This window comes from Macaca mulatta, chromosome 5 (assembly GCF_049350105.2).
Source record: "Macaca mulatta isolate MMU2019108-1 chromosome 5, T2T-MMU8v2.0, whole genome shotgun sequence".
NCBI lineage: Eukaryota > Metazoa > Chordata > Mammalia > Primates > Cercopithecidae > Macaca > Macaca mulatta.
Window position 1 is genome coordinate 136,560,263 of NC_133410.1, and position 14,023 is coordinate 136,574,285.

General features: G+C 36.2%; 2 protein-coding genes across 2 annotated transcripts in view; both read left to right on the top strand.

Moving 5' to 3' along the window:
• HSPA4L (heat shock protein family A (Hsp70) member 4 like) overlaps positions 1 to 14,023 on the top strand; it is a 56,651-nt gene that overhangs the window by 30,299 nt on the left and 12,329 nt on the right. Inside the window, exons 12-14 of the mRNA XM_002808421.4 lie at positions 4,092 to 4,291; positions 10,383 to 10,481; positions 12,838 to 12,975. Coding sequence (XP_002808467.3) covers positions 4,092 to 4,291; positions 10,383 to 10,481; positions 12,838 to 12,975 — 437 coding nt within the window. The remainder of the gene's footprint in view (positions 1 to 4,091; positions 4,292 to 10,382; positions 10,482 to 12,837; positions 12,976 to 14,023) is intronic.
• Positions 1,796 to 2,297, top strand: LOC144340837 (SOSS complex subunit C). The gene is given in 2 exon segments (XM_078002232.1): positions 1,796 to 2,124; positions 2,127 to 2,297. Coding segments are annotated over 2 exon segments (219 nt in total). The 5' UTR covers positions 1,796 to 1,931; the 3' UTR covers positions 2,153 to 2,297.

Here is a 14,023-nt window from a genome sequence, read left to right on the forward strand (position 1 = left end):
TGGCATGTTTTTGCAATGGTTGGTATCGGTTGTTCCTTTCCATGTTTAGTGCTTCCTTTAGGATCTCTTGTAGGGCAGGCCTGGTGGTGACAGAATCTCTAAGCATTTGCTTGTCTGTGAAGGATTTTATTTCTCCTTCACTTCTGAAACTTAGTTTAACTAGATATGAAATTCTGGGTTGAAAATTCTTTAAGAATGTTGAATATTGGCCCCCACTCTCTTCTGGCTTGTAGAGTTTCTGCCGAGAAATCTAATGTTAGTCTGATGGGCTTCCCTTTGTGTGTAACCTGACCTTTCTCTCTGGCTGCCCTTAACATTTTTTCCTTCATTTCAACTTTGTTGAATCTAACAGTTATGTGTCTTGGAGTTGTTCTTCTCGAGGAGTATCTTTTGTGACGTTCTCTGTATTTCCTGAATTTGAATGTTGGCCTGCCTTGCTAGGTTGGGGAAGTTCTCCTGGATGATATCCTGCAGAGTGTTTTCCAACTTGGTTCCATTTTCCACATCACTTTCAAGCATACCAATCAGACGTAGATTTGGTCTTTTCACATAATCCCATATTTCTTGGAGGCTTTGTTCATTTCTTTTTACTCTTTTTTCACTGCATTTCTCTTCTCGCTTCATTTCATTCATTTGATCTTCAATCACTGATACTCTTTCTTCCAGTTGATCGAGTCGGTTACTGAAGCTTGTGCATTTGTCACGTAGTTCTCGTGTCATGGTTTTCATCTCTATCAGTTCATTTATGGTCTTCTCTGCATTGATTATTCTAGTTGTCCATTCATCCATTCTTTTTTCAAGGTTTTTAGTTTCTTTGCACTGGGTACGTAGTTCCTCCTTTAGCTCTGAGAAGTTTGATTGACTGAAGCCTTCTTCTCTCAATTCGTCAAAGTCATTCTCTGTCCAGCTTTGTTCCGTTGCTGGCGATTAGCTGCGTTCCTTTGGAGGGGGAGATGCGCTCTGATTTTTTGAATTTCTAGCTTTTCTGCCCTGCTTTTTCCCCATCTTTGTGGTTTTATCTGCCTTTGGTCTTTGATGATGGTGACTTACTGATGGGGTTTTGGTGTAGGTGTCCTTTCTGTTTGTTAGTTTCCTTCTAACAGTCAGGACCCTCAGCTGCAGGTCTGTTGGAGTTTGCTTGAGGTCCACTCCAGACCCTGTTTGCCTGGGTATCAACAGCGGAGGCGCTATGTCATATTTTTAATAAGGGACTTGACTACCAGAGGATTGCTTGAGCCCAGGAGTTGAAGACTAGCCTGGGTAGTATAGTGAGACCCCATTTCACTCACATGCAAAACTATGTGTACAAGGTTCTTGCATCCTCAGAGAGACCCAGGACCAATCCTCAGTAGATACTGAGGGGACAGCTATATTTCTAATTCATTTTTACTTCTGTATTTAAAATGCTTTGCAAAAATTAGCCGGGTGTGGTGGCAAACACCTGTAATCTCAGCTACTTGGGAGGCTGAGGCAGGAGAATTGCACAAACCCAGGAGGCAGAGACTACAGTGAGTTGAGATTGCACCACTGCACTCCAGCCTTGTCGACACAGCGAGACTCCCTCTATAAAAATAAAATGCTCTGTAACTGTCCTGAAAGGTTTGTGGAATAATTATTTTTTACTGAAAAACTTAACTTTAATCAGTAGATTGAAATTGTGCTGCCAGACAGACTGTATGTTCTAATTTTAAACTTTATGTTCACTGGCAACAATTAGAATGACTATTACTGGATTAATATGAAAGTGAGGGCGATTGGAAGGTGAGGCGGTCCCGGTGTTCTCACGTCCCAGGTGATTGTGAAGTGCTGACCAGTTGCCACTGGACATCATTGAAACACAATAGGAAAATTGCAGCAAACTCTTCAGGACAAGGTTTTCAAAACAAGTTGCAATCTTGGCAGAACTGGACAAAGAGAAAAGAAAACTACTTATGCAGAACCAGTCTTCAACAAATCATCCTGGAGCTAGCATTGCACTCTCGAGACCCTCTTTTAAGGACTTCCAGGATCACGCTGAGCAGCAGTATATTGCAGCCCAGCAGAAGGCAGCTTTGCAGCATGCTCATGCACATTCATTTGGATACTTCATAATTCAAGACTCTGCATTTGGGAACCTGACTGTTCCTGTTTACCTCGCCTTGATCCAGAATGAAGAAAATATTTGTGATGGAAAAGTGATTTTGTAATATCAAATGCCAAAGCTACTATCATTCAGTGCTAGATGAACTGTGACTTTAAGAATTTTGGTGAACTTTGATGTTTTTTGTTCGTTAAAGGAGTGTGCAAGTGAAAGCGGAAAGAAGGGTAACCAGGATGATGAGAGCTGTGGAAGCTGTATCGTCCAAGGAATTGATTATGTACCATGACTGTTACTCTTTGTAATGCTGTTTTAACTCTCAATCATGCTCTGAATTGGATAGTCACAAAAACATTCCCCAACCCCTAACAAGTTTGACTGAATATATCATGCCCACAGTAGATTTTCAAGAATCATTTATAGTACTTAACTTTAAAGAAAGAAGAGTACTTTTTAAAAATGAACCAATAGGCTTAAATCAGTTACATCCATATTTGCTGTTTATAGGATTGGTGTCAGTGTCCCTTTTGAGTTTACAGTCAACCTGTATCATCCTGAAATATTCTTTGTGAACTCATAACTACTTCCCCCTTTCTCATTTTAAAACAAACCCCAAGAATAAATCACTAACCAGTCTTAACCATCTTCTATAAACATATTCCCTTATAAATGATGTGACTAAATGCAATTTAAAATAATAGAAAAAAAAGGAAAGTGAGAATAGGAGATTGTAATATCCATTTTAACTGAGCGATCTTTTCAGAAGATATAAAATGAAATTATTTTATAACATTTAAAAGGATTTTCAAGTTTTATATTTTTGTCTATGTGCTGCTTTATAGACTAAGAAGGGGACAGCACAAATATTATAAATATTTCAAGGATATTATATAAAGCAGTAAAATTATTGAACATTATATTGGTTTGCTAGGGCTGCTATAACAAAGTACCACACGCTAGGTGGCTTAAACAGTAGAAATTTGTTGTCTCAGTTCTGAAGATTAGAAGTCTGAAGTCAAGGTATCTCCAAATACAGTCACAGTCTGAGCATGGTGGCTCATGCCTGTAATCCTAGCACTTTGGAAGGCTGAGCAGGGGGATTGCTTGAGCCCACGCGTTCAAGACCACCCTGGGCAACATAGTGAGACCTAATCTGTACTAAAAATCAGAAAAATTAGCTAGACATGGTAGCGTGCACCTGTAGTCCCCGCTACTTGAAGGCTGAGGTGGGAGGATTGCTTGAGCCTGGGAGTTTGAGGCTGCAGTGACCTATGATCATGCCACCGCACTACTGTCTGGGTGACAGAGTGAAACTGCGTCTCAAAACAAAACACACATAGTCATGTTCTGAGGTACTAAGCACAGTGTGGGAGCAGGTGGGGGGCAAAATTTAACCCATAAAAAAGTCATCCAAGTTTGTTACTACCTGATTTTACTGCCTAATATTCTCTCTTCTACTGTAGATAATATATATATGAGATTTCTTTAGAAAAATAAAACATCAGTAGATTTCTTAAAGCATTGATAATAATCTCTGCAGGTATTTTGCTATAGAAAAAATAAAAAAATTGGAATTGCTTTGTTTATGAATTACCAAGATGGTTATGATTTGTAAAGCTTATATCAAAAAAGGGAATATCTATGTTGTTTTCAAATTCAGAATTTGAATTTTGTTATTTTGGTTTTAGAGTAGCTGTATTATAAGATAACGTACTGCCTTTGAATCAAATTGTCCATGGTTAAATTCCCAATGCTTTCTTTTTTTTTTTTTCCCTACTTCCATGATTTTGGGCAGGTTACTTAAGCTTCCTGAGACTTAATAACAGGTTTGTTATGGTTTATAAAAGATAATCTGGGGGAAGTACCTGCCCCATAGTGATCAATCAGGATATGATCATAATTATTGCCAACATGATTATTTGCCAACATCTTAAAGATGATAGCCAAATTATTCAATGAATTGAATAAGTTAATCTGAGGCTCACATACTGATTGGAGTTCTTTTTTCCTTAAGGGAGCTTCACTATTCAGAATGTTTTTCCACAGTCTGATGGTGATAGTTCCAAAGTGAAGGTTAAAGTTCGTGTTAACATCCATGGAATCTTCAGTGTGGCTAGCGCATCAGTAATTGAGAAGCAAAATTTGGAAGGGGATCACAGTGATGCTCCAATGGAGACAGAAACTTCATTTAAAAATGAAAACAAAGATAATATGGTATGTAGAAATTCTTTCTCAATGTTCTTGTAATAGATAGTATATATGGTATATCTTAATCGTAATTGGGACTTTAATAGTTGAATACATTACTCTCTGAGGTTTTGCTTTGATTTTCTGCTGTGGGAATCAGTGTAAAGTCTTTTGATAAAAGCATTAAGGAATACTATTTTCAATGCTTTACATCTTTCACGTTGTAATATACTTTTTAAGAGTTTGGTGTATCTTTCATAGTATTACATGGAGCGTGTGAATCTGGAGTTCTTTCCTACGTTCTTAACTTCCATTAAAACATGTATTTTATTATGGCTAGATTTTTAGCTTACAGATAAACCACTTCAGAATGATAAATTTTGAACTATACATTCTTTTTAGATTGAAAATACATGCTTAATAAAGAATGTTTCAGGGTTTATTTGGGGGACATCTGAGACAGTTAAACAGAGGAATGTGCTGTACATTCAGTAATGTTACAGATTTTTAAATTTTTTCTTTATTAAAGAGTGACACTGAATTTACTGTGGGGATATTATAGATGAAGGAATCTTAGGAGAACTTTATTGTATTTAATTACACAACGTTTTCATCTTTTTATGTGCGCTCCTCATGAATTACTTTTGTGCATTATTTTTAATGGCATTTGTTAATTACAATTGGAAATCTGCCCTAGATTTTCTTTTGTCCTATTTTAAGACAGTTTCTCCCTTTTTTTAAGGTTGCTTTTTGTTTTTATTAATAATTACTATGCATCTTTCTTCCAAATTGATCAGAATTCAACCACTAGCCCTTTAAACTACTTCATTTAAGGACTATGGTTTTTTCTTTCACTCTTTCCATGTATCATTTTGTAATCGCTTTCTTATTTGAATTGAGGAAGAGAAAATGTCTTTATCTGTTAGTGAAGATAGTTTTTCATAAATTAACACAAGGGTGAAAAGTTAATATTTCAAATTATAATCCACAATAACTTAGATATGTAAATTTAATCCATTAAAATTTATTTTTACTGAAATTGGAAGTGCTTTGTATGCCTTCTAAGACCAGGTGTTTATAATCATTTATCTTTGTGTTTTTTTGGTTTTTTTTTTTTGAGACAGAATCTCGCTCTGTGGCCCAGGCTGGAGTGCTGTGACACGATTGGCCCACTGCAACCTCTGCCTCATGGGTTCAAGCGATTCTCCTGCCTCAGACTCCCAAGTAGCTGGGACTACAGGCATGTGCCACCACACCTGGCTAATTTTTTTGTATTTTTAGTGGAGACGGGGTTTCACTGTGTTTGCCAGGATGGTCTCGATCTCCTGACCTCGTGATCCACCCACCTCAGCCTCCCAAAGTGCTGGGGGTATAGGCGTGAGCCACCGCACCCGGCTCGTTTATCTTTTTTTAAGTATTTCTGCTGAAACCTTTAATTTTCTTTATATAATATTAGTGAATCCTAAGAACTGAAAATACAACAAGAATAGTATGGCACCCATCTTGTACTTCCCCTGGCATTTCATATTTGCTGCTTCTGTTTGTGAGCTGGAAATTCAATTAACCAAACTTTAAAGGATGATTTCTGTATGTGAACTAAGTGGGTTCACATGTGAATAAAGTGCATGGATTTATGACCTCTGCTTTGGTTACTCAGAGACTTACCTGCTTATGATGGTTTTTGGCTTGCTAGAACATTTGCAGGCAGTTGAGGTTCCCATACAAGGACTTTCTGGATAGGTGATGTGTTCCTTAATATTTCTTTTACAATGTATGTAATCAAAAGAAAAAGGTAACTAACACAGATCATATACTTGTCATTGTTGGTGAGCACATTCATGTATTTTTTTTTTTTTTGAGCCACCATGTCCAGCCTAAATCTTTTAAATCCCTACCACAGCTAATATAATAAATATTGAATAAATTGTAATTTATTTTCTTTTCCTTGCTAATAAAAGTGATGATGCTGAATACACTGTGTTGAAAATATTCTGTAGACTTTTTTCTTTTTTTCTTTTTTGTTTTTTTGAGACGGAGTCTCACTCTGTTGCCCAGGGTGGAGTGCAGTGGTGCAATCTCGGCTCATTGCAACCTCCACCTCCCAGGTTCAAGCAGTTCTCCTGCCTCACCCTTCTAGTAGCTGGGATTACAGGCACACGCCACCACGCCTGGCTAATTTTTGTATTTTTAGTAGAGATGGGATTTCACCATGTTGGTCAGGCTGGTCTCAAATTCCTGACCTTGTGATCCGCCAGCCTCTACCCCCCACAGTGCTGGGATTACAGGTGTGAACCACCACGCCCGGCCTGTGCACTTTCTTAATGGTTCTCTCTAGGATTTTTGTCTTTAATTCTGTATTTGGAAGTTTAAAGACTTAAATACCATTATAAAGTAGTCTCCCCTTCCCCTCAAAAAAGTAAACCAATTCAAAGACTCTGGAAGCTAATTGTTTAAATTTCAAGGGGTGGGGAATAATAAGATAATAAGTTCTTCTTTTTACTCTATCCTAGTTGATGGTATTGCTGGCTCCGAGGTAGATAAAGAGGCCCAGACATAAACCAGTGAACATCAGCAGGAGCCTTTTTTTTCCTATGAGGGTCAGTTTGTGAAAGATTATTTTATATGTGTTATTTTCTAATTCAAAATTAAAATAGCATTGATTTTCCTGAAAAATCACAATAGAGCTTGCTGACTTCAATATAATGATGTGTGAGAAAATTGACCCCTCTCTTGTAGGTATAATTTAATACAGGGGCATATTAAATTACCACGTCAAGCCCTGGGTACTTACTAAGAAATTACCACATCAGGCTCCAGGTACTTACTAAAAAATTACTACATCAAGCCCCGGGTACTTTGGTTTGTGCCTATAGTTACAGCTACTCAGGACGCTGGGGCCAGAGTTTGAGTCCATCCTGGACAACACAGTCCTCAAAAAAAAGAAAAATTATCACATCTTAAAACTATATCACAAAACCCAGGGATCAAAGAAACTATATGCTATTCATCTTACTAATGTACCACAGTTTAACTATTTCCCAATTGTTGACCATTTGGGTTCTTTATCTACTTCTATTTATTTGTTTAATTCAAAATATTTGATTATGTGTAGCCAGGACTCTTCTGTGCACTAGGGATACAGTGATTAAACAAGATTGAAAAGGTTGCCACCCATCTGTAACCTACAGTCTAGTGGGAGAGGACAGGCATGAAGCAAAAAGATAGCATATAAACATAAAGGAAATGGGATGTGTAGTGGGAATTACGTGATAGTGATGAGGAAACCACTTAGAAAGAAACAGGTAAGCTAGTCTGAAGGATGCAAAAGGCAGTTTAAGGGTAAGGAGTAGGTAGATAGTTGTCCGGGCAGAGTGAATAACAAATAGAAAGGTACTGAGACAGGAAGGCCTTCATTTTTGTTGTTGTAACAAATAGAAGAGTTGTTGGTGTATAGGATATAGGTGTGGAGAATGGGGGAATAGCCGGAAAAAAAAAGTGAAATTGAGAGGGCAAATCAAGCGACAAATCGGGTAAAACCTTATAGTTCATGATAGTATCTAGATTTGTTTCTTAAGTGCTTTATGTTTATTTAACAAATAGCTGTGAGTACCTAAAATGTATGCTTGGCCATAGCAGCAAACAGAAAGATGGTTTCAACTCTCATGGAGTTTAAAATCTGTCAGGGAAGCCAGAGTCTAGAGGCACTTCCATTAAATTATCCCACTATTGATAATATTTCTATAAACATTTTTAAATCATTTCAAAGAATTAAGTTTATTAGCATTTCATATCCATTTTAAGATGTGTAATTTTCTGCTTTTAAATGTATCTTAATGAGTCTTGCAAATGATAACATCTTATATTTGCTGTTGACCATCACAATAGTCATGAGATACTTCTCATCACCTGTGCGTCTGTTAACTCGGTTGAAATTCCTAGTGGCATGACTAGGTAGTTGGCAACCTCTTGACATTTTAGTGAACAAACCATTTAAGGAGCATTCAAGGAAGGAATATGAGTCCTGGTTGTTCGAAAACAGGTTGTGATAAAGATACAGTCATAAGTCTTGTAGAATAGGTATTAGTGACTTATAAGAAAACACTAGAGACCATATTAGAGCAACTTTTAAACAAATGCTGGGTCATTTATACTCCTGATGACACATAGAATGATATTGTATAGAAATATACATTAACAGCTGGATTAAGTGATTCAGAAGAGTTGGATTCTGAATGTGAAGAAATTTTAGAAATAACTACTTAATCTGGTTTATTTTCCTTTTCTCTATGAGAGATACAAATATATAAACAATAGAAGAGCTCTTTCAATAAATATAAAAATTCTAAGTGATAAGGCATTGTGACCTTTAGCAATTTTTTCTGAGTAATACAAAAGTTAGAGTTAATAACTCAACACTTTATCACTTTTTTCACTTATCTTACCTATCAACAGGGTTGGGGAGGTTGTAAGGTGGGGGAGGGCAGTTGAAATATCAGAAATAATTGATTTCTTTTTTCTTTTTTTTGAGACGAAGTCTTGCTCTGTCACCCAGGCTGGAGTGCAGTGGCACGATCTCAGCTCACTGTAACCTCCACCTCCCAGGTTCAAGCAGTTCTCCTGCCTCAGCCTCCTGAGTAGCTGGGATTACAGGCACACACCACCACGCCCGGCTAATTTTTGTATTTTTAGTATTTTGTATTTTTAGTAGGGGTTTCACCATGTTGGTCAGGCTGGTCTCAAACTCCTGACCTCGTGATCCGCCTGCCTCAGCCTCCCAAAGAATAATTGACCTTTTAACTACAAAAAAAAAAAAAAAAAATTAGCTCCTCTTTGGCAGAAATAAACTTTTATTCAAGATAGCTTTCTGGGTATTACAGATTTGCTTAATTCTAGATGTAGTTGAAGACCTAAATTATGCTGATTCCTACATTTCAAGCTTTCTTCAGGAGGATGGTGACAGATAGGATTAAGAAGGTGACCAAAAGGCCGGGCGCGGTGGCTCAAGCCTGTAATCCCAGCACTTTGGGAGGCCGAGACGGGCAGATCACGAGGTCAGGAGATCGAGACCATCCTGGCTAACACGGTGCACGGTGAAACCCCGTCTCTACTAAAAAAAATGCAAAAAACTAGCCGGGCGAGGTGGCAGGCGCCTGTAGTCCCAGCTACTCGGGAGGCTGAGGCAGGAGAATGGCGTAAACCTGGGAGGCAGAGCTTGCAGTGAGCTGAGATCCGGCCACTGCACTCCAGCCTGGGCGACAGAGTGAGACTCCGTCTCAAAAAAAAAAAAGAAGGTGACCAAAAAAATCTATTATATATATGGGATTATTTGCCAAGTGGAGAGTTCATTTTGGAGATTTTATTGGTAGAAAGTTTGGTTTTTAGACATAAAAAGAAAAAAATCTTAAAAGTGTACCTTTTAATAATTTAGAAACACCCACTTTGAGTTTTGATTAATTTGATTAATTTTCATTAATTTATATCAAAACTCACAGTGGGTATTTCTAATTATTTTACATTTTACAATTTAAAGATATGGTATTATATTTGTGTAATTCATAGATTTTGTATCTTTTTCATTTTATTTTCTTGTGTTATTTATAAACATTTTTCATATCAAGTTGAATGTTCTCTTTTTTATTTATTTTTATTATAACTTTAAGTTCTGGGATATATGTGCAGAACATGCGGGTTTGTTACATAGGTATACACGTGCCATGGTGCTTTGCTGCACCTGTCAACCCGTCATCTACATTAGGTATTTCTCCTAATGCTATCCCTCCCCTAGCCCCCAACCCTTGAGTGTTCTCTTTTTTTTTGTAAGCTTTTGTGAATCTTTATTTGTAAATTTGAATTGAGAACAATTTTCCATGTATTTTGTAATTACTTAGCCATAGACAAATCAAACAAGATTTATCCCATAGCATCAAATAGATCTTTCCACTTTACTTACCTGTTAATCTGTTTATTTGTAGCAATTCTCGTTTGAAAAATGAGCTTCTACTTAACTGTTTCTACATTTTACATTTCAAAACAAGCTTGAACTCTAAGATGCAGTTTACATTTTTAAAACGAAAAAAAAGACACTGCATATATTATCAGTTATGTATTTTCTTTCTAGGATAAAATGCAGGTTGACCAAGAAGAAGGAGGGCAACAAAAATGTCATGCAGAACACACCCCAGAAGAGGAAATTGATCATACAGGAGCCAAAACAAAGGTTCGGTTTACTTTTTCTATAGTTGTGTCTTTTTGAAATTTATATTTTGAATTATTGTATTTTATAATGCTTTCTTTTAATGCACTTGATATTTTTGATTTTAGAACTGTGAGAAAGTATAGAAAGCTGATAGCCGGAATAAGTATACTTTAATGATTTATTAAGAGTTGTGTTTGTAAAAAATGAACCCTAACAACATCAGCAAAATTACCTTTTTTGGTAGGAAAAAAGATACATTTTTCATTAACTTTTTCTTTGGTAGGAAAAAAGATACATTTTTCATTAACTTTTTTTTTTCATCTCATTTGAAAACATGTACACATAGAGGGGAACAACAAACATTGATGCTTAGTGGAGGGTGGAGGGTGGAGGGTGGAAGGGAGGGAGAGGATCCCTCCCCTTAACGGGTACTAGGCTTAATACCTGGGTGGTGAAATAATGTGTACAACAAGCCCCTGTGACATGAGTTTACCTATATAACCTGCACGTGTGCCCTTGAACTTATTTAGAAAAAAAAAAAAACTTTTATCAAAGAACTGAACAATAAAATTGCCTAAATTCTTTACCTTATTTCCTTAATTCATTATTTCTCATGCTTCACCAATAACTGCATTGTATTTCTTTTTTTTTTTTTTTTTTTTTTTGAGACGGAGTCTCGCTGTGTGGCCCAGGCTGGAGTGCAGTGGCCCGATCTCGGCTCACTGCAAGCTCCACCTCCCGGGTTCACACCATTCTCCCGCCTCAGCCTCCGAGTAGCTGGGACTACAGGCGCCCGCCACCTCGCCCGGCTAGTTTTTTGTATTTTTAGTAGAGACGGGGTTTCACTGTGTTAGCCAGGATGGTCTCGATCTCCTGACCTCGTGATCCACCCACCTCGGCCTCCCAAAGTGCTGGGATTACAGGCTTGAGCCACCGCACCCGGCCAACTGCATTGTATTTCTAAAGTATGAATACATAAGTTAAAATTTTAACTTTAAGTGAAAAAAATCGTTTCAGAAAAATATGAGATGGAACAAGCTATATGAGGAAAACTTATATTAGCTGTACTCTGTATCTCAGAATTAACCACTCTAAGTATATCATAAAATATTTTTCTATGTGCAAAAAATAATACTTTCAGAAATAAAATGTTAAAGGATAAATGATTTATTGAGAGTAATTATTTTTCTAAGACAGCGATTGCCAATAAGACAGAAGGGAGAGACCTTGCCCCAGTCACCCAGATGAATGTGGTTATAACTCTTAAGCTGTCATCTTCAACAGATTTTTCTAACCTGCATAGAATTTAATCTATGCAGGTTAGCCAAATAGATTCATTTCTCAGAGATTATAAAAATTTAATTTTAAATCTTAGATTCTAAAGTTATTTAAAACCTGGAAACTTTTTTTCTGGCATTTTTCAAAATTTTAATTGTTGAACAGCTTTATTGAGATTTAGTTTACATATTCAATTCATCCAATTAGATGTACAGTTTTTAGTATATTCAGTTGTGCAACCATCATCACAATTTTAGAACATTTTCAGCATCCCAAAGAGAGGCCTTGTATCTATTAACAGTGACTTCCCATTTCCCTTCAACCCTCTCCCTGCCAGCCATAGGGAATAGGCAATAGATTTGCCTATTGTGAACATTTCATATACATATAGTTATACAGTATGTGCTTATTTGTGACTGGCTTCTTTCACCAAACATAATGTTTTCAAGGTTCATCCAGGTTGTAGGAAATATCACTATTCCTTTTTATGGCTGAATAATATGACATTGTATGAATACATACTACATTTTATTTAGCCATCTATCAATTGATAGACATTTGGGTTATTTTCACTTTTTTACTATTATGAATAATGCTGTTATGAACAATCATGTACAAGTTTTGCAGGGGTGTGTATTTTCATTTTTCTTGGGCATATACCTAGGAATGGAATTGCTGGGTCATAATTGTTTAACATTTTTGTTAACATTGTTTTGTTAATATTGTCATCTTTAACATTTTGAGGAACTTCCCAACGGTTTTCCAGAATGGCTGCAACATTTTACAATCCTGCAAACAATGTATGAGAGGTTGCAGTTTCCCCACATCCTCACCAACACTTATTTTTTTTTTTTTATAGCCACCGTAATGGGTGAGAAGTAGCTATTCATTTTAGTTTTGCTTTGCATTTCCAACCCAATATTTTAATATAGAAACTAGGATTTAACATACCCAGACTACAAAATACCATCAGTCTTAAGGTAGTACTTTAAAATAAGTATAACAGATCACAATCGTTTTGATTTTACTTTCTGTTTTACCTCTTAAATCTATTTTTAAGCTAATTTTAGAAATTTATACTTCTCTTTCGGATTTGCAGTCAGCTGTCTCAGACAAACAAGACCGATTAAATCAGACACTTAAAAAAGGAAAAGTCAAAAGTATTGATCTACCGATCCAGAGTAGCCTATGTAGACAACTGGGCCAAGATCTTCTCAACAGCTACATTGAAAATGAAGTATGTAAATCTGAGTTGATGTTGAAATAGGTGGTAATTTATTCCGATATTTTGTAGAAGTCAATGATTATCTCCAAAATTTAGGGCACTAGTTTATAACTCCTAAGGAATTATATTAAGTAAATTACTAAACTGCTTTATTTTTTACAAAATACTGAGCTATATTAATGCCTTATGTACCGTGTAGCTTTCATCTTAGTTGCGTGAAAAACATGTATTGCCTCCTTTATAGGGAAAGACTTCTGAAATTGATTCTTCCTTTTATCCTGTCTTTAACAATGACACCCAGCAGACAACATATGGGGAAATATTAGCTGTTCCCCTCTTCTCCTGTGTTGTCCTTAAAGATTATATCTCTATTCAAAATGTTTTCTGACATCCATTAAAAATTTTTTTTTTAATCTTTGTCATTCTTGACATTTTCTTACATGTTCTTTTCTATTTACATGTTTAAGTTACAGTCTCTAGAGGAAATGAGTGTTGTTTCTTTACCAGTATCTGTGTAAGAAGTAATTTATATTGTAACTTTGCATTTAAGTGGTAGTTCCTAATTTTTACAAGCTTGGCCTGCATTAAAAGGTCAGTCTTCTGACTTTACAATGCTTGCTTTTGTAGTACCTACCTATATCATCTATTCATTAATTGTTAACAGCTGCATTTTATGTGAAGCAAGCATTCCTGGAGATCCTGAATAATTTGGAATTTGTGTGTCTTGAGAAAAACTTTCCCAAAGGAATGAATTGTAGGGAAGCACGGTTATAGCAAATTTTGTATATAAAATGAGATTTTCTTAACTTTTGAATATCTCATTTTCAGTTCACAAATATGAATACATGGTAGTTTATAAAGGGATTCTTATGTTTACATGTGTTTTTATTAAAGTGAAAATTTTGCTCAAGTATTATAATCTTCAGGTTATTTCTTTGCTTTTGTTCATCATAAACTAACATCTATAAATACTTTTTATTTATACCCTGAAACCTATGAAGTGTAGGTTTTGTTAGAGAACTACATTTTACAGGTGAGGAAACTGAGACACAAGTAGATT